General features: G+C 43.1%; 1 protein-coding gene across 2 annotated transcripts in view; it reads left to right on the top strand.

Annotated features, from left to right (window-relative positions):
- GGACT (gamma-glutamylamine cyclotransferase) overlaps positions 1-23671 on the top strand; it is a 48160-nt gene that overhangs the window by 18852 nt on the left and 5637 nt on the right. The window contains exons 3-4 of one of the 2 annotated variants that reach the window (XM_047081532.1): positions 17221-17272; positions 18174-18311. The exons of the other annotated variant lie outside the window; for it this stretch is intronic. Of the exons in view, the coding sequence (XP_046937488.1) occupies positions 18188-18311 (124 nt within the window). The 5' untranslated portion in view covers positions 17221-17272; positions 18174-18187. The remainder of the gene's footprint in view (positions 1-17220; positions 17273-18173; positions 18312-23671) is intronic. 2 annotated transcript variants of the gene reach the window in all.

Below are 23671 nucleotides of genomic sequence, written 5' to 3'. Positions count from 1 at the left end.
ATGTCCAAATCTCTTCTTACAAGGACACCAGTCAGACTGGATTAGGGCCCCCCCTAACGACCTCATTTTAATTTAATCACCTCTTTAAAGGGCCTGTCTCCAAATACAGTCACATTCTGAGGTCCTGGGGACTAGGACTTCAACATATGAATTGGGCGGGGGGGGGGGGGGGCACAGTTCAGGCTGTAATAATTGCATATATGATTTATCCAAGTAAGGTTATGTAAACTACCCTTGCAATTCAAGATAAATAACCATTTACTTCTGCTTTATTTTTCAGTGTGTCATGGGGCCAGGGCAGGGAATAGGAGCACTTTTTTCTAGGTAGTTAAGAGCCTGAACTCCAGAGTCAGACCAGCAGCTCTGCTACTTACTAGCTATTTGACTTTGGTCAAGTCAACACTTTTTACTTAAACCCTCTGTCTCCACTTCTTCAGGGGTAAAATGGAAATAAAGGTGCCTACTTCATAGGTTTCTGTGATGATTAAATCAGTTCAGATATGTAAAGTGCTTAAAAGTATACCTGAATCTTTGTAAGTTCTGTGTTAAGTGCCTGCCGTGATTATTATTCACACCAGATTTGGAGAGGATGATGATTATGCAAGGAAGTGTTGCTTTTCTTGCAAAACTAAAGTGTATGTGTGAGAATAAAAATCAAGATGTCACCTCCCCTGAACTTAGTTGAATAGAACACCTAGAGTATTTGCTGTCAAGTGTGTGCAACTGGAGGACCACACGGGTGGTGGGCAGGGCTTGTCATTTTATGGAAAAGTTATTTTACAGTGCTTCTGTGTGCATCCAGTAACTCGAACATTATGGAAGAGCCAGTGAGGTGGGCAAGATGGGAGTTTCCTCCCTGTGAGGCTAAGTGAGGTCCCCCAGGGGCTTCCCCCAATCCAGTCCTTTTGAGTCCCACTATGTCACACAGCCTGGAAGAGGACCCCAGGCAGTAAGCCTGTTTCCAGTATTTTCTCAGAGCAGGGAGACTATGGAAGAGTGATCTCTTGGGCAGAACTAATATTTTTCTATTTGTTTATTTCATTCAAAATAACACTGCTATGGTTTGAATGTTTGTGTGCCCCCCAAATTCATCTGTTGAAATCTAAACCTCCAATGTGATGCTATTTGGATGTAGGGCTTTTTGGAGGTGATTCGGTTGTGAAGGTGGAGCCCCCTGATGGAATTAGTGTACTTACAAAGAGACCCCAGAGAACTCCCTTGGCCCTCCTGTCGTGTGAGACCTCAGTGAGAAGATGCCATCCTTGAGCCAGAATGCGGGCCCTCACCAGACACTGAATCTGCCAAGGGACTTGATCTCAGACTTTTTAGCCTCCAGAACTGTGAGAAGCAAGTGTGTGTTGTTTATTAATCACTCAGTCCGTGGTAGTTTTGTTACAGCAACCCAGACTGACTCCAATTGGTTGGGTACACACACACCTGAGGCTCTGTGCTGGGTGCTTTACCTGGGTTATCTTGGGGGATGCCCACCATACCTCTGTGAAGTGCTGCTGTGTGATTGGACAGAGAAGGAAACTGAGGGCCACAGATTTGGTCATTTGCCAGTGTCACTGCCCAGGCTTGTCTGGTTCTGAAGCCAGTCCCCCCACAGGGCAGCACTTCTGCCCTCTCAGGCCCGGGGTCAAGTGTGAAAAGCACCTCTGGGCAGCAGCATAGCTAAGTTCTAAGGGAATATTTATTGCACAGATTTGCTTTTGTTTCAAAGGTAGCAAAAGGGAACCCACTTGGAGAATGCTTGGCCTTTAAAAATCACATTTTGAAATAGGTCTCGTGTCTCAGGAGAGCCCTCATTGCTAACAACCTCTAAAATGGGTCAGAAATGGAAGTAATGGAGCAAAAGGTGGGTCTTACCTCTCACTAACACTCAGGAATAAGCAACTCTCCTGGGCAGTTGGTAACTAATATGGAAATTTTGCTCATATGAGAAAATGAGAACCAAAAGGAAATATAAAACAGAGTTGAGGGAAGTTGAGATAATTAATGGTGAGCTCAAGGAGGTTTAGATCATTAATGGTGAGTTAATAAGAAATGTAACTTGAAATACTGAAACAGAGTTTAAAATGTTCCTCCAGGAATTTTAATGTTTACGAGACAGGTGAGTGCAGCCAAGAGCTTACCTATGGGTGCAGAGTCAAAAGTTAGGGAGAAAAGAGGTGTTTCTTGGGACTGGGTAGATGAGACAGTGTGTGAGTGGTGGGTGCTCTGGGGGCATGTGCATGTGATGAAATGATCCCCCACAATCACCAGCCCTGGAGGAGGTGGGGGTGGGGGTACAGCATGTGCTGTCGGAGACATTCTGGACAGCAAAGATTTCTCCCACACGTACGTCAGTCTTTTTGGGTCACGTGCCCTAATGCTTTAGAGAAGAGCTGCACTGTATTTTTTAGGACACTGTGTCCCAGGAACACACACATACACACAGAACTCATACAAGAGTCTGGGAGAACAAAGATAGATTATGTGAAGAAATGGAACTATCTGTAACAAAAAACCCAGGCAAGTCACAGGCATCTAATGAGGGCAGGTGATGATGGCAGAGATATGGGTCCTTAACTGAGAGGATCACTAGGTGAAAATAGTAGAAACAGGCATTGTGTCTGAGGCCAAACCTGGTGCTCCACATCCTTATTAAATCTTCCTACGGGCCTGGCTGAGGAAGGGTTTTCACTCACCCAGGAAATGGGTAATCCTGGTGTCCTGGTGGGGCTAGAACTTGAACCCAGGGCAATTCCATCTTGTTTCCAGATGGAGACTTGAGTTAAGCTCCCCTGGGTAAAAGCTAAGAAACGAGAATGTAAAGAGACTTCTCAGCGATCTTCATTGAAATTGAGGCAGAGGAATGGATAAATCAGTTTGGCAAAGATAAGGCCTAAAATTTATGGAATCCTAACATACTGCAAAAAAGCAAGTACAGGGGTGCCTGGCTGGCTCAATCAGTGGAGCATGTGACTCTTCATCTCGGGGTTCTGAGTTGTAGAGATTACTTAAAAATAAAAAAATCTTTAAAAAAAAAAAGCAAGTACAATCAGAGTGGATAAAGGAGACTTTGTACAAATACTGATGTTTGGCAGGCCTTTAAAAAATAAGTTGGCTTTATTGATTTATATGAGATGAAATTCACCTATTTAATATTTGAAGTTCAGTAATTTTTTTTCAGTTCAGTGAATTTTTACAAATGTATATACTCATGTGCTCCCCACTATAAGCAGATACAGAATATTTTCATGAACCCAGAAGGTTGCCTCATGCCCCTGTGCAGGCCATTTCCTCTATTCTCCCAGCCAGAGCAGCCACTGCTGTTTTCTGCCCCTCTGATTTGTGTTTTCCAAAATGTCAGTGGACACTCATCATATGGCACGTAGCCTTTTGCATCTGGCTTCTTTCACTTGGCATATACATTTGAGATTTATCTGTATTATTACATCTATACTCCTCAAATTGTCTATGCATTCTCAGGTTGATGGACATTTGGGTTATTTCCAGCTATTGCCTACTATGAATAGAACTGCTGTAGACATTCATATATAGGTCTTCATGCAGGATATGAAATTACTCATCTTGAGTATATTCCCAAGAGTGAGATTGCTAGGTTGTATGATAAACATATCTTTAATTTTTTAAGATTGTTTTCCAAAGTTGCTGCACTCTTTTCCAAAAGCAACGTATAGTTTCAGTTGCCCTACATCTTTGTCAACACTTGGTATCAGTAGTCTTTTCAATTTTACCCATTCTATGATGGTATCTTACTATAGTTTTTATTTGCATTTCTCTAATGATTAATGATATTAAGCATCTTTTCATGTGCTTATGAGATTCATATATCAGTAGAGTGTTTAAATCTTTTGCCCAGTTTTAATTGGGTTGTTTTGCTTCTTCCTGATTTTTAAGAGTTCTCTGTATATTCTGGATATAAGTAATTTATCAAATATATCCAGGCATACCTTGTTTTATTGCACATCACTTCATTGCACTTTGCAGATAATTAGGTGTTTTTTTTGTTTTTTGTGTGGTTTTTTGTTTGTTTTTACAAATTGAAGGTTCGTGGCAACCCTGTTCCAAGCAAGTCTACAGTTGCTATTTTTCCAATAGCAGTTGCTCACTTCATGTCTCTGTGTCACATTTTGGTAATTATTGCAATATTTTAATCTTTTCTATTAATATTAAACAGCTGAATCTTGAACAATGGAGGGGGCTAGGGACACCAGCCCCCCTACAAATAGCCCAAAGTATGCATGTAACTTGGACTCCCCAAAAACTTAACTACTAATAGCTTACTGTTGACCAGAAGACTTATTGATAACAAACAGGTGATTAACACATATTTTGTATATTGTATGTATTACATACTGTCTTCTTGCGACAAAGTAAGCTAAAGAAAAGAAAATGTTATTAAGAAAATCATATAGAAGAGAAAAAGCATTTACAGTACTGTATTTCTCAAAAAGAATTCAATTATAAATGGACCCACAGAGTTCAAACCTGTGTTCAAGGGAGAACTGTATTTGTTATCTGTGATCAGTGGTTACAACTTGCTGAAAGCTCAGGCAGTTAGCATTTTTTTTTAGTAATAAAGTATTTTTTAAATTAATGTATGTACAGTTTTTTAGACATAATGCTGTTGCACACTTAATATAAAGCATAGTGTAAACATAACTTTTATATGCACTGGAAAACCAGAAAATTCATTTGACTTGCTTTATTGCAATGCTTGCTATATTGCAGTCATCTGGAACCGTACCCGCAGTATCTCCAAGGTCTATCTGTGTGTGTTTTGGAGATGTTTTTCCCAGTCTGAGTTTGCCCTTCCATTTAATCATCAGAGCCTTTTGAGAGCAGGTTTTGATTCTGATGAAGTCCATCTTATCCATGTTCTCTGTTTATTATTTGTACTTTTTGTGTCCTATCAAAAGCTTTTATTCTAGAATTGTAACTCTTACAGTTTGTACACATTTTGAGTTAAGTATATGGAATGAGATGAGTTGTTCTTTTTTTTTTTTTTTAATATGGATATCCTGTTTTCCAGTACCTTTTGTTTTAAAGACTGTCCGTTCTTGAATTACCTTGGTACCTTTATCTACTTCTAGACTCTGTATTCTGTTCAACTGATTTTTTTAACCAGTTATTTTTATTGAGATAGAATTCACATACCTTATGGTATTCACCATATCAAATTTGATTTGATCAAATTTGATTCACCATATCAAAGTGCATATAATTCAGTGGTTTTTAGTGTATTAACAAGGTTGTACAACCATCACTACTGTCTAATTCTATAACATTCCCATTACTACAGAAAGAAATTCCATTGATATTTTTTCCAGCTTTGTTGAGATATAATTGGCATATAAGTTTAAGCATACAGTGTGTTGATCTGATACATTTATTTGTTTTAATGTTTATTATTGAGATAGAGAGCATGCATGCATACATGCGAGTAGGGGGAGGGGTAAAGAGAGGGGGAGACAGATCTGAAGCAGGCTCTGAACTGACAGTAGAGAGCCCCATGTGGGGCTTGAACTTACGAACCATGAGATCATGACCTGAGCCGAAGCTGAACAACTGACTGAGCCACCCTGGTGCCCCAATCTGATACATTTATATATTGCAATATGATTACCACCATAGTACCAGCTTACATCTCTATCATGTCACATGTTGTTAATTTCTTTTTTTTTTAAGTTTTACTTATTTTTACATGTTTATTTATTTTGAGAGAAAGCGCACATGATGGGGGAGAGAAGCAGAGAGAGGAGAGAGAGAATCCCAAGCAGGCTCCACACTGTCAGCACAGAGCCCTATGTGGGGCTCGATCTCACAAACTGAAGGATCATGACCTGAGCCGAATTCAAGAGTCAGACACTTAACCGACTAAGCCACCCAGGCTAATTTTTATTTAAGTAATCTCTAACCCATGAGGGGCTCAAACCCATGACCCCGAGATCAAGAGTTGCATGCTCTACTGACTGAGCCAGCCAAGCATCCCTATTATTTCTTTTTTGTGGTGACGTTTAAGATCTCTCTTGTCAAATATATAATATAGTACTGTTAACTGTATTCACAGTGCTGTGCATTAGATCCCAAGAATGTATTCATCTTCTAACTGGAAGTTTGTACCTTTGATCAACATCTCCCCATTTCACCCAGCCCCAGCACCTGGTAATTGCCATTCTACTCTCTGTTTCTACAAGTTTGGCTTTATGTCTTTCTCTGACTTTCATTTAATATGCCCTCAAGGTTGATCCATGTTGTTGCATACAGCAGGGTTTCCTTCTTTTTCATGGATGAGTAGTATTCCATATGTTACATGCACATACAATCTTTTTTATCCATTCATCTGTTGACAGACATTTAGGTTGTTTCTGTATCTTGGCTGTTGCAATTAGTGCAGTGACACGGGAGTGCAGATATCTCTTTGTATATATACCTGTGAGTGGGATTACTGGATCATATAGTAGTTCTGTTTTTAATTTTTCTGTGACCTCATATGATCTACCATACTGTTTTCCATAGTGGCTGTACCAATTTACATTCCCACCAACAGTGCAGAAGGGTTGCCTTTTTTCTAGCCCTTGCCAACCTTTGTTACCTCATCATTTTGATGATAGTCATTCTGACAGGTATGAGGTGATACCTCATTGTAGTTTTTTTCTAATGTTTATTTATTTAGAGAGAGCACATGAGCTGGGAAGGGGCAGAGAGAGAGAGAGAGAGAGAGAAAATCCCAAGCAGGCTCCATACTGTCAATGTAGAGCACAAGAGTCAGATGCTTAACCAACTGAGCCACCCAGGTGCCCCTCTCACTGTGGTTTTTATTTGCATTTTCCCGATGTTGAGCACCTTTTTATGTACCTATTGGCCCTTTGTATGTCTTTGGGAAAATGTCTATTCAGTTCCTCTGCCCCTTTTTTAATCAGATTGTTTGTTTTGTTGTTGTTGTTACTGAGTTGTAGGCATTTTTTTTAAATATATTTTGGATATTAACCCTTTATCAGATATATGGTTTGCAAGTATTGTGTCCCATTCCATAGGTTGCCTTTTCATTGCTAATTGTTTCTTTTGCTGTAGAGAAGCTTTTTAGTTTGATGTAGTCTCACAGATTTTTGTTTTTGTTGCTTTTGCTTTTGGTGTCATATCTGAAAATTTGTTGACAAGACCAATGTCCAGGAGCTTTTCCCCTGTATTTTCTTGTGAGAATTTAAGTTTCAGGTCTTAATTTAAATCTCTAATCCATTTCAAGTGAATTTTTGAAGTGGTGTAAGGTAAGTATTCAATTGTATTTTTCTGCATGTGGCTGTTCAGTTTTCCTGACTCTATTTATTGAAGAGACTGTCCTTTTCCCATTTTGTATTCTTGGTTCCATGTATAATATTAGTTGACTGTATATGCTGGGGTTTATTTCTGGACTGTCAATTCTCTTCCACTATGTTTATGCCACTACCATACTGTTTTAATTACTGTAGCTTTGTAGTACAGTTTTAAATCATGAAGTGTGATGTCTCCAGCTTTGTTTTACTTTCTCAGGACTGCTTTGTCTATTTAGGGTCTTTTGTGTTCCTGTACAAGTTTTAGGATTGTCTTTTATATTTCTGTGAAAAATGCCATTGAGATTTTGATAGATATTGCATTGAACCTATATATAACTTTGGGTAATATGGACATTTTAACAATATTAATTCTTCCAATCCATGAATATGGGCTATCTTCCCATTTGTTCATGTCTTCAATTATTTTTAATCAAAGTCTTACAGTTTTCAGTGCACTGATCCCTCACCTCCTTGGTTGAATTTATTCCTAGGAATTTTCTTTTTGGTGCTTTTGTGACTGGGATCATTTCCTTAGTTCTTTTTCAGATATTTTGTCATTATTGTATAGAATACAATTGATTTCTTTGTGTTGATTTTGTATTCTGCAGCTTAACTAAATTTGTTAATTAGCTCTAACAGTTTTTTGGAAGACTCTCTAGAATTTTCTATATACAAGAATGTATAGTTTTCATACAAAGACAGTTTTACTTCTTCCTTTCCAGCATAGATGCCTTTTATGTCTTCATCTAGCCTGACTGCTCTGGCCAGGACTTCTAGTAGTATGTTGAATAAGACTGGTGAGAGTGGGCATCCTTGTCTTTTTCCTAATCTTAGAGGAAAAGCTTTAAGGTTTTCACTATTATGTTGTCAGCTGTGGGTTTGTCATATATAAACTTTATTATGATGAGGTATGTTCCTTCTGTACCTAGTTTGTTGAGAGTTTCTATCATGAAAGGATGTTGTGCTTTTGTCAAATGCTTTTTCTGCATCTATCGAGATGATCGTATGATTTTATCTTTCATTCTATTAATGTCATATTTGTCATATTTGTTGACTTGTGTGTATTGAACCATCTTTGCATCCAGGAATAAATCCCACTTGATTATGGTGTATGATCCTTTTAATGTGCTGTTGAGTTTGGTTTGCTGATATTTTGTTAAGAATTTTTGCATCTGTATTCATCCGGAATATGAGTCTGTAGTCTTCTTGTGGTGTTGTTATTTGGCTTTGGTATCAGGTTAATGCTGGACTTGTAAAATAAGTTTGGGAGTATTCCCATCTCTTTAAGTTTCTGGCTGAGTTTGAGAAGGATTGGCATTAAGGTGGAATTCAGTGAAACCATGTGGTCCTGGGATTTTCTTTGTTGGGAGGTTTTTGATCACTGACTTGGTCTCCTTCCTTGTTAATAGTCCGTTCATATATTCTGTTTCTCCGCCGATCTATCTTTCCCTTTTTTTTTTTTTTAATTTTTTTTTTCAACGTTTTTATTTATTTTTGGGACAGAGAGAGACAGAGCATGAACGGGGGAGGGGCAGAGAGAGAGGGAGACACAGAACCGGAAACAGGCTCCAGGCTCCGAGCCATCAGCCCAGAGCCTGACGCGGGGCTCGAACTCATGGACCGCGAGATCGTGACCTGGCTGAAGTCGGACGCTTAACCGACTGCGCCACCCAGGCGCCCCACCGCCGATCTATCTTAATAAGTTGTATGTTTCTAGGAATCTATCAGTTTTTTGTAGTTGTCCAATTTGTTGGCAGATAATTATTCATAGGGGTCTCCTGTGGTCCTATGTATTCCTGTGGTGTCAACTGTAATGTCTCTTTTTATTCTGATTTTATGTACTTGAGTCTTCTCTCTTTTTTTCTTAGTCTAGCTAAAGTTGTGTCAATTTTATCTTAAAAAAAACAGCTCTTAGTTTCATTGATGTTTTCTATTTTTCTGGCCTCTATTTATTTCTGCCCTGATCTTTGTTATTCCTTCCTTCTGCAAACTTTAGGCTTAATTTATTCTTCTTTTCCTCCTTCCTGGAAGTCTGTCCTCTACTCTGTTACTATATGTGTTTTAAAAATGTAAAATGCAATTTTATGAAAGTATAACACATCAGAAAAGCGTGGAAATCATATAGCATGATAGGAATCATAATAGGAACACACCGTGTAAACAGCACCCAAATCAAGTGTGCTCATGTCTTTCCTTGGCAGTAACCACTGTCCTGACATCCAGCAGCAGAGGTCAGTCTGGCTATTATTCATGTTCTTATAAATACAGTCATACAGTATGTGCTGTTTCTGCCTGACTTCTGTCACTCAGCATTGCTTGTGAGATTCATCCATGTTGTTACATGTAGTTGTCCATTCGTTCTCACTGCTGTGGAGTTTTCCACAGTATACCACACTTAATTAGCCTGTTTTAATTACTGTTGAGGGACATTTGGGTAGTATCTGCATTTGAGTTATTATAAATAGTGCTGATCAGAATATGTCAAGCAGTCTTCCACTGGGGTTGCACTAGATAATTTTTTAAAACACAAATCTTACCATGTCACCTCTCAGGCTTACTACCCTTAGTTACCCCATCACATAGGGCTGAGAGTTAGGTCTCTAGTGACCCGGACCCAGCCTCCCTCCTCTGTCTCTTCCCCTATAGTCCTGGCCTCACACTCATGCCCTGACCCCCAGGCATGCCCAGGCTGTCCTCCTGCTCAAACCACCCATTTGTCCCCTAGCCATCCCCTGACTTGTGTCCACCTCTTTCCTGTTTCTCTTCAAAGACTCTGCTGTTCAGATAGTCATTCTCCTTCAGGACCTGTGATGCCCTGCTTCCCCAGGCATGTCTCATTGGCCTCCCCACAGTGTGTCTTATAATCATCTTTTAATGTAAATCTCAGGTGTTTAGCACCTGGGAAAGAGGTACAGTCCACCTGGTCTGCATTGGTCTTGCTCTTGCTATGAGACAGGGACCTGCTCTCTAAAGAGCTGTCTTTATTCCAAGATTGGAACAGTAGGAGGGAGAGAGAAATTCCTTAACTTAAAAATAGTTGAAATCTTTGTTATAGTGATAGAATGCCAAATTTGCATGAATTTTGAAGGATCAGCTCCTTTGGGCAACTGTGGCCTGGTGGTGTCCTTCCCTCCTTGGGAAGCTGGGGGATGATGCAGAGAGAGGCGGCTCTTTCTGGAGCTCCCCTTCCTCGCCCTCCCCTGCTGCCTCTGCACCATGTCACACTGGACAGCAGAGCCCAGGGGTCCTGGCTGTGGGCACCCACTCAAAGGACTGGTAGAGAGTTGCACAGCTACTTTAACTAGGGGGCTTCAAGTGGGACTGTCTTTAACCTTTAGTTTGTAGTTTGTGAAGCATCACCTCGGTGGGGGGGGGCAGATTGCTTTGTCATTTGGGGGAAACTCCTGAGATACCAGATGACATCTGTTACTACCAGCTCTGGCTGGAGTGGGGAGATGGTTTTTCCTCCTGCTGACCACAGGCTGGTTGGTCCCAGGATAGAGGAGGGTGGAGAGGAGAGACACCTTATTTTCTTCTCTTTGTGTTTATACATACAACATGGCTTTTTGTTTGTTTTTTAGTAAGAAAGTCTTTTGGGCAAGGAAAATGACAAAGCTCCTATAAACAAAAAACTAAAATCCTTGGGCTATTTGATTAGGAAAATGTTTGAGTAAACCCATGGTAGCTTCCCTGAGTACTTCTGTTTATCATGATTGAAAGAACATTTATAAACCTAAAAAAATATATCCAGTAATGGAAAAACAAAGCTATTGTTCTGTTGTTTTGAAATAAGTTTGAAAAAGTGTTTAAATATAGCAGTATCTGTTCTTTGATAACCACAAAATAGTAACAACAGAGTTTTACATTCTAACTGGATTTTGCTCTTCCCAGGAACAGACTCTATGTTGGCTTTTAAGTGGTTTTTAAAAGCCAAGTTAGACCAGATTGGCTTTTTAGTAATATTTTGAGTCCTGGGATCCATCCCCGAACACTAGAGAGGCCAAAGTGTCATGGACCCTGAGGAAGAATGGTGTGTTCAGCCTCAATGCTACTGACTTCTGTCAGCTGGTCCTAGTGATAATGTAGCTTTTAAAGTGGGATTGAAAAAAACATTGGTGGGGATTTCGTACATGAAAGGATTGGATTCAGTTCAGTGCATTCAGTTCCCTTGAAACCCAACATATTTTTCTAGTAGTTTTGGACCCAAAGAGTTCTGGCTGCCATCAGCAAACAGTGACCAGCTGCGTGTTTAGGCCCCACAGGAATGTGAGTAAATGGATCCACTTTGCGTGAAGTATTTAAAAGCATGTTCAGTAACATAGCCTTCATTTCCTCCCCACTTCTTTCTTATAATTCAGTTTTTGCTGCCCTCTCAACTGTTTTAATTGAGATGAACTGAGGGAATGAGAAAAGCACCAGAAGGATTTGAATGCTTTGGGGACAGGTAATTAATCAAAACCCGCATTAGGCTTAATATTCTGTGCTTTTATTTTTAAGAAAGCTTATTTCTTTTTTTTTTTTTTTTTTTTTTTTTTTTTTTTTTTTTTTAATTTTTTTTTTTTTTTTTTCAACGTTTATTTATTTTTGGGACAGAGAGAGACAGAGCATGAACGGGGGAGGGGCAGAGAGAGAGAGGGAGACACAGAGGGAGACAGGCTCCAGGCTCTGAGCCATCAGCCCAGAGCCTGACGCGGGGCTCGAACTCCCGGACCGCGAGATCGTGACCTGGCTGAAGTCGGACGCTTAACCGACTGCGCCACCCAGGCGCCCCGAAAGCTTATTTCTTTTTAAGAACTGTTTAAAAACGGAGATCCGTGTGTCACATGTGCACCGGGGGCGGTCCTCCAGCAGGCAGTTACCTTCCCTCTAGGTCTGCATTCCTCCCCCTCGCCTACCTGACTTCCTGTGGGTAGCCAGCACCTTTGCAGAGAATTTAGACAGGATTTAACAATATTCTCAGCAAAGGTAATTCTGAAGGTAGATCTGTCTGTTACCGTAAGAATTAAGTCCTGAATTCCAGAGCCCACTGGGAACGGAGTTTGGCTCATTGCTGATTCACTGTGGGCTGGCAGTGCCAACTGGCAGGGGAGCATGGGGCCGGGAGCACTGGACACACCAGTGGGTGGGAGCCACGTGTGCTGGTGGTTTCCAAGTGATGCTCAGGGCCACTTTGGCGGTCTAGGTCGTGCTCTGGAGCTTTGCAGTTGTATCTGCTGGTCATCTTCCAGAGTCCTTTCGCTAATTCAGTTCTGTCCCATGTCATTCGGAGAGGCCTGTGATCTGCCCCCTGTGGATCCCGGGTCCCAGGGCAGCCGAGCCCACACCCCCCACTGCCACCCGCTGTGGCCTTGCCTCATGTGGCTGGGTGAAACAGGCCCCTCTGACAGTCAGCAGGGGCTTGGCTTTGACCTCTGATTTCCCAGCTCTCTGTCCAGTGCTCCTTCTGGGAGGCTTGTTTCTGTAAAGCTATGAAATACTATATTAAGTAGAGGGAGTGAGGGCTCAGACCTAGCCAGGAACCCTCACCTGCATTCGTAACAAGTTTATTCACTTTTGGGTAGGCCTGACTTCTAAAGCGTTATCTTAGAGTTGTTTAAACAGGTGTACGTTCTCTTCTTTCTAGAATAGTTTGTTAGCACACTACCTAAAAAAGCATGGCTTTGTATGACATTTTGTAATAGTTCTGTGTTGCTTCTGACTCACATGTAAGTTGCACTTCCAAGCTTCCCATTCTCACCTAGGAAAGCAGATCAGTTGAATAAAAACCATTTTGTTACTACAGACTTAAAATGTTTCTGAAAAAACCTTTCAGTAGTACACTAAAGGATAGTCCTTCCCCTTCCCTCTGCTGCTTGTGGGCCTGAGTTGTCATGGAGGAAAAACAAAGACCTTTGGGGGCATACGAGATGCAAGTTACCTGCCTCTAACCAGACCCACTGGCCCCTTTGCCCTGCCCTGTAGACAGACACTGGGTTGGGACACGGTGCAGATTCTTGGCTCTTTCTCTTGACCCGAGGGCTTGTGCCAGGCGGCATGAACATACCTTGAGCAGCTGTCAGCATGTCGGGGAAGAGCTCCACTCTTCTCTAGCAGGCTTGCAGATATACTCTAACAGGCAGATCATTTGCTGTGTTTCTTAGTAGCCAAGTGTGGGAACCTCCGCTCAGTCAGCAACAGTGGACGGGCCCTGGGTGGGCAAGGATAGCTGGTGGGGCCTGAGTCTGAATCCCAGCAGCTGATTCACTGCTCCCTCAGCCCCAGCTCCTAGGGCTGCTTCACCTTCCGGGAAGAAGTCTTCTGGCCTTGTACTGCATGTTGGGTTCCAGAAAGTGACTAAGGGAGGCCACCACAAATCCTAAATAAAAGACAGGAAGTGTTTGCTGTTGACTCGGGATTGTGGAACATGTTGAACTCAGGTAAGAATATAAACGGATAATAATATAGACTGAGAGGCTGGCAAACTGTGTTCCTTCTGTGATCTCATTTCATCTTTTTCTTTACTTCAGTTTTCTTTGAGATATAATGTATACACAAGAAAATTTACACATTAAGTATGTAGGTGCATGATTCTGACAAACATATACCTGCCTTCCTACATTCAAAGCAAGTTCTGCTTGGAATGGAGTTTTGCTTCTCCCAGCTGACCTGGTCATAGACATACCATGTTACTTGTGCCCACTGAGTCTCACAGAGTCCCATGCTCCTGTCCCCGAGACTGTGCTCCTGGGGCACCAAGAATGCTGTGTGCCACTGGGGCTGCGTGGATCTTCTCTGTTTGCTGGCGCTCCCTCAGACTTAAGTTCAAAGAGAAAATTATTAGGAATTCCAGGATGGTGGCAGCCTCTGGGTGCTGATTCCATGGTGCCTGGCAGCCCGCCAGGTCTCCGTAGACACCTGTGGCTGTCTTCTGGGTGAGGATATCAAGGGAGCCCAGTGTGGAGCGGTGGCCGGAGCCACCAGCTGCCTGGGCCTTCTGGAGGCCAGAGGCAGTGAGAGAAATGCCTCCTCCCAGAGTTGGGCGAGAGCCTTCGGAGGGCAGGACAGGTGAAGGCAGACACAGCTGCTCTGTCGGCTATAACTGGGCACCTTGTGTAAGTCACTCTGCCTCGGTTTCCCCATCTGTAAAATGGGGAGAAGCTAGAGAGTAAGGAGCTCTCCCATTGAATGTTAACTTGAGAATGCAAAATGAAGCATTTAGCACAGGGCTAGGCACGGAGTAAATGCTGTCAACTCTTGATGGCCAACATTATTCATACTGTCCCCTCTGAGCCACAGGTGGGCTCTTTGTGAGGACTCTCAGCACCTTCTTCTGGGCATCTCACCTGCTGATGGTACCCAGTGCTCTCCCCACCACCTCCAGCTGGCGGGGCCAGGCCTTTCCAGACCTTTCTGTGCCTCCGGCCAGGAGGCAGCAGCACCGCCGCCCTGGCTGTGCCTGGTGTTTGTGGCTGTGGCCCTGGCAGTCCTGGCCGGGCCACTGTCCAGCCTGTTTCCAGAGAGGCCTTTCCCTGACTTGGCATTTGGGGACTTTACAGCTGTTCTTCCCAGACTTTTGAGTGGGCCCAGGGATGTGAGGGCATGGTCACGTCCCCCTCGTTGGTCACTCTGTGTTTAAAGATGGTAAAATAATTGCCTTAAAAGTGGTATGGCATTCAAAATTTTCTTTGTAAAAATGTCTGGTATGGCCAAAGAGTGAAAACGCATGGAATGGTTGCTGAGGCAGCGTTCAGAGGAACCCGTGTGGCATCAGGGACCATAAAGCGCCTGTTTGTTTCATGGACCCATAAAGGGTCAGAGTTGGAGGGGACAGCTGTGAGTGGAGACCCTCGCTTCTTGATTTCAAAGGCACCGCCGTTTCACCGGAGCTGCTCGGTTAATGTAAGAAAGGTGTTTTGCCATCAACGCTTCCGGGGTATTCGGTGGGGTTGGCGCGGGGTCGGCCGGGCAGGAAGCCCTTGTCGTTGCTGGAAAGAAACTAGCAAGCAGGAGAGTGACAGCATCAAAGCACCCACAGGATGCGGCCAGAGCCCTCCCTGGCGCGTCGCCCACGAGCCGCTCAGGGGGGAGAGTGACGTGACCTTCCAGCGCTTGGTGCTCCAGGCCGAGCTCCAGCTTAAAGTTCAAGGCATTTTGTTTTTTCACCTGTTTCCTACAGTTCTGAGAAACTTCTGAAGAATTAATGTGTAACTGTATCAGACACTCAGGGGTTTTCTCAAGGGAAAATAATGTTACAGTCGGGGGAGAAGCAGCCACTTGACTGAGATGCCAGAGTTTTCTATAAAATAAAAACCCTCCTTAGAGCAGGCACGCACAGCACACGCGCTTCTTACCGAGATCCGGCCACACTTGGTGACATCTGCTAAGGGCGGCTGGTGGCCACGGAAGGACTAGGGTGGCAGCTGGCTTTGGTGAAGTGGGTCCTCAGTTGTGACAGGGTGGCCGGGGTCTGCAGGAGCCAATGCTGACAGCGGCTTCATACGGCAGGACAAGGGGGAGAAGATGGGAGAAGACAGGCCCGACAATCGCACACTTCTCTGGGGCAGGTGTTTCTGGAAACAGTGCAGTGCCAAGAGGCAGGGCCGGCTCCTAGGCACTGAGTTTTGTGCCACCCAAATCCCGCCACTTCACCCACCTTCTCGAACCCTCTTAACTTGACACCAGGCAGTGAACAGTGTTAGCGGCTTGATGAATTATCCAAGAAAACATACAGATTTACTAACGTTTCCCCATTTCATTACATTTTAATCCATGCGGGATGAATATTTTATGGAGGTGCCTTTACTTAAAGGTTGTTTTCATGTTAGAAGCTGGTGCCCATTGAAGTCCCTTTGCCGGTAAGTTTGAGAACAGTTCACCATTAGCCCTTTGCTTCACCTGGTACGTGTGTTTCTAAATGTGGTCTCAGCCTTTGCGATAGCTGCCGTTTGTAAACTAGCACAATAAACTCTTACTGCAACCCTGCCTTTTACACTCTTACCACCAGGTGGCTAAGAAAAAAATTAAGCAGGAAAAATCCAACAATTATGGGAATGATTCGTAATCACTTTCAATTTCTGCTTCAGCGATGAAATACGAAACTATAGACGGGCTGTGTTTGAAGACTGAAAACTGCTGAGCAAGGGGCAGGCGTTTCCAGCAGCGCCAGGCCAGATGGGCACTTCCACGGGTGGTTTCGTGTTCTGAAATATTGACAATGCTAAAGCAACCAAAATTTGCTGAAGTAAAAGTTTCTGTGCCTGTCCCACCTCCCTACTGACCCCTCACTGTCCACGTCATTCCCCACCGGTTGGTTTGGGACAGGGGTTCAGTTTTGGGCTCCTCGACTCCCAAGTGGAGGGTCCTGAGACCTTAGTGCAGCAGTGGCCTCCCACTCAGTCCTGTATACGCTGGTAATGTTGGCAGAGATGGTGCTTCAGGTCATTTAGAATCGGCTCCTGCCACACTGAATAATGTTAGCATCTCATGTGTCTCTCTCATTGATATTGTAGGGTAATCCATGTGTGGTGGATGGTGACATAACAGGGTTGAAAAACACTTTTAGACGTCCTCTCATAGACCCCATCTGTTAGCAGAAGGACAGCATCTTAACAAACCATGACCCCCCCCCGCCCCAGTCCCTGCCATGGCTCTGTGGCATTTAAAGAGGATGGCCGATCTTATCCCACAAATATGAAACCCCACCAGTGTGCCTGCCTGTGGTGCTCAGCCTCCCCTGTGCATTCCAGTTGGCCCTTCAATTCTCTAATTTATTAACTTTGACAAGTAACCTCTTGGTTGTACATGATTTTATTCACAATTTGTTTTTCTGATTCAAAGTGAACATGAGTGCCTTAATCCTCTAATGGGAATTAATTGCTTGTTTCAGTGCTTAACTCTGATCCTTTCTCAATCCCCACAGGGATGAGTTTCTTCCTGAAGGATCTGTGTTTGTTCAAAACACAATCAGAAAGGTAATGATGTTTTTCTTATGAAAGGAGCCAGAAATGCAAAATGTTAATTCTTTTTTCCCCCCCTTACATAAGTAGTAAAAGATACAAGAGATGAAATGTAGACTATTATAATTTGGTCATTCTAGCTAGCTACATTTTTTCCTAGTAAAGAAGTTTAATTTTTATTGCTAGGTTTTCTTTTATGGGAAAAAGCTATCTTCTGTAGAAGAAAGCTACTGGACTGATTTTCCACAGAGTCGAAGTTAACAACCTGTGGCCTAACCATGATCATTTCTATGTAACAGCACCTTCCCAGGGATTCTTGGCTCTGAAAACTCATCAACGCCCAACCAGTAATTGATATGGCGTGATTCCCTCTCCCATTTATTATGTAGAATATTCATTTTTATTTTTTTAAGAGGCTTCATTGAGAAGAATATAAGCCAGTAGATATTTTTATAAGACCTTAACGAAGGAGGTAGGGTGGAGAACTTCAGAACATTCATTGGGTTCTGAGGCTGGACACACAATTAGCAGTCACTAGAGATGGGATGAACCCAGGTTGAAAATAACTTTTCCCAAAGACCCACAGCTGCTGAGTGGTAGAGGTGGGGATTTGATTCAGGCCTGTCATTGTGCCACAGTGCATCTCCTTACACTTACCATGCACTGTGTTCTTAAACGTCCATCTGTAGAACACTGAGGCCACCCTACAAGGGTTCAGCCCACACTGCTGTCTGAGCCCACAGGGCTGGCCAGGCCATCAGTGTCCTAGAAGAGGCCTACCCGGGGGGGATACGCCACAGTAAAGCAGAGACAGAGCCACTTCTAAAGGTCACTCTTCAGTTTCCTCTGGAAAAGCCCAGATGGTTCACCTAGAGCTGTTCCTAAACTCTTGCATTTTATCCAAAACTCTAACCAGGCTGAAACATAGTAATGTATGAGCCTCAGGAGGTGGCATTCCCTTCTGCTGTGGCAGTGCTGCCCGCTCCCAGCCTGGATGAATCACACGCATATTCTCAGCTAGCTCTGGCTGGGGTTCGGAGAGGATCTGGTGCATGTAAGTAGACTTTTTGCATGTCCTATTGGCTGTCACCCTCATCGCAGCCCTTGGAGACAGGATGAACCCGTCAAAGAACAGAAAGGAAAACTAAACCCAAAGCTAGCAAAAGGAAGGAAAAAATAGAGATTAGAGCAGAGATAAAATAGAGAATAGAAGAACAATAGAGAAAATCAACAAAATTGACAAACTTGTGTCTAGATTTACTAGGAAGAAAAAAAGATATAAATAAAGTCAGAAATGAAAGAGGGAAAAGTACAACCCATTTAGTAGAGATAAAAAGGATTATAAGAGAACAACTGTGTGCCAACAAATTGAAACCTGGATGAAATGGCTCATGCCTAGAAACACACCCTATCAGGATAAATTGTGATGAAATAGAAAATCAGAGTAACCAAAAAAGAGATTGAATTACTAATCAAAAACCCCTTAACAGAGACCAGAACCAGATGACTTCACTGGTGAATTTTACCAAATCTTCCCAAAAATTGAAGAGGAGGGGACACTTTCAAACTCATTCAATGAAACTCATTCAATGAGGGCAGCATTCTAATCTGATACCAAAACCAGATTAATATCCCTGCTGAAGATTGATGCAAAAATTCTAAACAAAATATTAGCAAACAGAATTAAATGGATTATATACCACCACCAAGTGGAGTTTGTCTCAGGAATGCAAGGGTGGTTCAACATACGAAAATAACCAATGTAATACACGTTAACAGAATGAAGGGGAAAAAGTTGACAAGATTCAATGCCAGTTTGTGGTAAAAACACTTAAACTAGAAACAGAAGGCAACTACCTCAACATAATAAAGGCTGTATATAAAAATCCCCAAACTAACATCATACTCAATGGTGAAAGACTGAAAGGTTTTTCCTCTAAGATCAGAAAGCAAGCATCCTTGTCTTGTTCACCACTTCTTTCAGTGTAGTATTATAAGTCCTACCTGAGGGGCGCTTGGGTGGCTCAGTCAGCTGAGCATCTGACTCTTGGTTTCAGCTCAGATTACGATCCCAGGATTGAGCCCTTTGTTGGGCTGAGCGTGGAGTCTGCTTTGGATTCTCTCTCTCTCTGCCCGTCTCCCCACTTTTACACACTCTCTCATTCTCTCTTAAAAAGAAAAAAAAAAATCCTACCTGAAACAATCAGGCAAGTAAAATGCTTAACAAGGAGGTAAAAGGCTTGTACACTGAAAACTACAATATGTTGCTGAAAGTAATTAAAGACAAATAAATGGAAAGACAGCTCGTGTTCATGGATTGGAAGATTAAATATTGTTAGGATGCTCAGACTACCCAGATCTACCAAATCTATAGATTTAATGCAACTGTCATGAAAATTCCCAAAGGTGACTTTTTGCAGAAATAGAAAAATCCATTCTGAAATTCATGAAGAATACCAGGCTACCCCAAATAAGCAGTGTAATCGTGAACAATAACAAAGTTGGAGGTTCATACTTCCCGACTTCAAAAAACTTACTGCAGAGCCACAGTAATCCAAACAGTATGGTATGGAAGACGGCAGAGTCTACAAATCAATCCTTGCATGTATAGTTAAGTGATTTTTGATGAGGGTGCCAAGACCAATGGAGAAAGGTCAGTCTTTACAAAAGTTGGGAAACTGGATATCCATATGTAAGAGAATAAAGCTGGACCCTTACTTTACATCACATACAAAAATTAACTCAAAATGATCAACAACCTAACAGAAGAGCTAAGGCTATAAAACCCTTAGGAGAAAACATTGGGCAAAAGTTTGACATTCGATTTGGTAGTGATTTCTTGGATAGGACACCAAAAATGGTAAAAGTAAAAATACATTGGACAACACCAAAATTCAAAACTGTGCATCAAAGATGCAATCAACAGAATGAAAAGGCACCCCCTATGGAATGGGAGAACATATTTGTAAATCATGCATCTGAGGAAAGGTTAATACCCAGAAGATACAGAGAACTAGAACTCAATAGTGAAAAACAACCTGATAAAAAAGTAGGCAAAGCACTTGAATAGACATTCCTCCAAAAAAGATACATGAATGACCAATAAGCACATGAAAAGATGCTAAAACATCACTAATTATGGAAATGCAAATCAAAACCACAGTGAGATACCACCTCACACCAGTTAGGATGACCACTATCAAAAAAAGCATCAGAAAACAATGTAACAAGTGCTGTGGAGAAATTGGAGGCCTTGTGCACTGCAGGTAGGAATGCAAAATGGTACAGCTGCTAATAGAATACTATATGGAGGTTCTTCAGAAAATTAAACATAGAATAACCATATGATCTAGCAATCCTATGTTCGTGGCTGCATTATTCACAATAGCCAAGAAGTGGAAGCAACCCAAATGTCTTTTGGTGGATGAATGAACAAATATGGTGTATGCATATGATGGAGTATTATTCAGCCTTAAATAGGAAAGAAATTCTGACATGTGCTGCAACACGGATGAACCTTGAGGACATTATGCTCAGTGAAATTATCCAGCCACAAAGAGATAAACACTATATAATTTCACTTATGTGAGGTACCTAGAGTAGGCCAAACTCATAGAAAGCAGCATGGGGTTGCCAGGGGTGGGAAGACAGGGAATGGGGAGTTCTTATGTAATGGGTATAGAGTTTCAGTTTTGTAAGATGGAGTTTTGGAGATGGATGGTGGTGATGGGTGCACAACAGTGTGAATGCACCTAACACGAACTGTATGCTTAAAAATGGTTAGAATGGTAAATTTTATGTTTTGTGTATTTTACCACAATTTTTAAAAATTTGAAAATAAGAGAAATACAGAGAAGTAATTGATTTATCAAATAAAATTCAGTCAAAACAAAGGGAGGGGAGAGAAAAAGAGTATAGTATGTCCTTGGCACTGTCACTGCAGAGCCTGAGTCCTGGGCTGTACGTGACAGGGTCACAGTTCCCTTGGGATCTGGAAGTGCAGAGCCCTGGAGGCATTCAGAGTCCTGTAGATGTAGCCCAGTTCCTGGTGCTGCCCCCACAGGCTCTGTGCAGGGAGCCTCACCTCGACCACTTTAATTTGCTCATCCCTCAAATGAGGTACCGCCACCCGTCTTTAACGGGGTGCTGGGGATCTGGTAAGCTGGGATGGCACGTGGCACTTGGCCCAGGGCCGGTCATCGCAGGGAAGTAATCAGCCCCTGCAGAAGTGCCATCCTCTGCAGCCCTCTGACCACAGTTTCTGTCCTTCCTCCCCTCTCCTCTCCTGGATGAGGCATTTCTTTCCTTCCTTTGCAATTGAATCCCTTGAATAATGGAAGCATGACACTTTCTTTGCTCAGAACCTGCTCTGGCATCTTATGGCTCTTATTCCAAAGCCCAGGCTTTCTCCAGTAGGACTGTTCTAAACCTCTTTCCATTCTGCAAGTTCTCAGCCCTGGTGGCACCCGCCCCATCCTGGACAGACAACATCACCTATTTTAAGGAAAGGCCAGGCAACCCGGCACAAACGTCCCTGTGGCCACCCATCTGTCCTAAGGCAGGGTCCCCCTCACCACGCCCTGGGTGCACTCTTTCCTATTGTCCTTGCTCCACTTTTTTTTTTTTTTGGATGCTGCCCATTTACCAACCTGTCTTTCCCTTGACCTTCACAGCAAGCGGAGGAGAGGCGAATATATCTCCTCCTTTATGTGGGGAGGGAAAATAATATGCCCTCTACCCTCATAGGCTCTTGACTGAGACACTCCCTGTAATAAAAGATTAACAGGAGAGGAACACACAAGTTTTGTAACACATATACCTCCTGCATACATGGGGAGACCCAGGAGAACGGAGTACCTCCGCACATGACCCACAACCGTCCCCTTAAATACCATTTCCAGCAAAAGGCAAAAGAAGATCTTGGGGCCAGGAAGCCGGCTATGGGAGGTCTTCAGGCAAAGTACAGTGAACAAGGGCAAGGATGTGCATCTCTTGGTCTTTGCCTTTGGCATCGATAGTTTCTAGAGATGTAGGCATCTTCTGCTTGCTGGTAGAGCTGGGAAGATAATGTATGGAGACACCCCTTATAGATGTAAATGACTCTTATATAAAGGGTAACTTCTATCAGAGTTTCTCCTGTGTTTCTTAAAAATATTCATCCTAAAATAATCCTCATGCCAAAGAGGCATATTTTGGGGTGACCAGCTCTGCTCCCTACAGCGTGCACCCCTGCACTCAACACGAGGCCTCTGGGTACACAGCCTGCATCTCCCTGAGGGCTGTGGTGGCCTTTACCTGTGGTTGCTTCCCATTCTCCCCCCTGCTCTTGCCTCAGCAGACAGGATTCCCCCTCTATAAGCAGACCTCTCTCTGTCCCCCCAGCCATCACCAGCCCTCTCTGTGCCCATGATTGCTACCTTACTGGCTTTCTCTTGGCGACCTTAAACACACCCAAGTCAGTGGTGCCATAAACTCTCCTCAGTGCCCCTCTAAGCAAGTGGTTTCCAAACTCCCACCTCCATCCCAGTTCACATTGAGCCTCTGGAAAGATGAAGGGGCTGAGGGCCCTGTGAAGTGGCTGGATGGGTGGTGCAGTGAGGGAGACACAAGAGGAACAGGCTCTTCTGTGCCTGCTTTCTCCCTAAAAATCACTCTAGTGACCCAGAAAGACAAGATGGTAGACAGAAAATGACTTAGCAGCCTGGAGAAACCGGAAACCTAAGACCCTGCATAGTAAGAAGCCAGCAAGCAGCTAGCCACCTGGTAGAGCAGAGCAGCAGAGGAACTCTGGACCCATGGGCGTGTGAAGACAAGGATCAGAGTAGAAACAGGAGGAGAGGGTGAACGTCCTTATAGGGAGCAGAGACACCAGTCTCCCTGCTTCCTGCAGAGAACAGGTGGGTTACTGTCCAGAGAGGCTTGGTATTGGGGACGTCAGGTCCAGCTGAGGGTGGGGTGAGTGGCACCCTGAAAATGGGGATCGAGGGAAAATCTGCATACCTGTAGATCATTATCTGGCACCCCCCAAACCTGCACCCAGATCCCCCACATGAGGCCTGTCGACCATCAGGCTCCCTCCCTAGCACACAGAGCTTTAATTTCCTATACGGTGTCTTGATTCTCAATATGAAAGGCCAACAGCCAAGGATTACTGGCATTTGAAGAAAACATCTAAAGAAACACACCAAAATAGAGGCAAAGCAGGCAAAGATGAAAACAACAAACCAAACGCATGATAATACCTTCCCAAAGATGAGAGATGGTTTTGTGCTGGGAAAGAAATACAATGGCAAGAAATAGACACAAATTCATAAAAGACCTGGAAATTAGTCTATAAAGAAAAATACCTGGGGGGCACCTGGGTGACTCAGTTGGTTAAGCGGCAACTTCAGCTCAGGTCATGGTCTCGCAGTC

The sequence above is a fragment of the Lynx rufus genome, unplaced genomic scaffold, assembly GCF_022079265.1.
Source record: "Lynx rufus isolate CCGP_SWC_20201006 ecotype Redwood Valley unplaced genomic scaffold, mLynRuf1.p SCAF_1, whole genome shotgun sequence".
NCBI lineage: Eukaryota > Metazoa > Chordata > Mammalia > Carnivora > Felidae > Lynx > Lynx rufus.
This window is presented reverse-complemented; position numbering and strand designations above follow the sequence as displayed.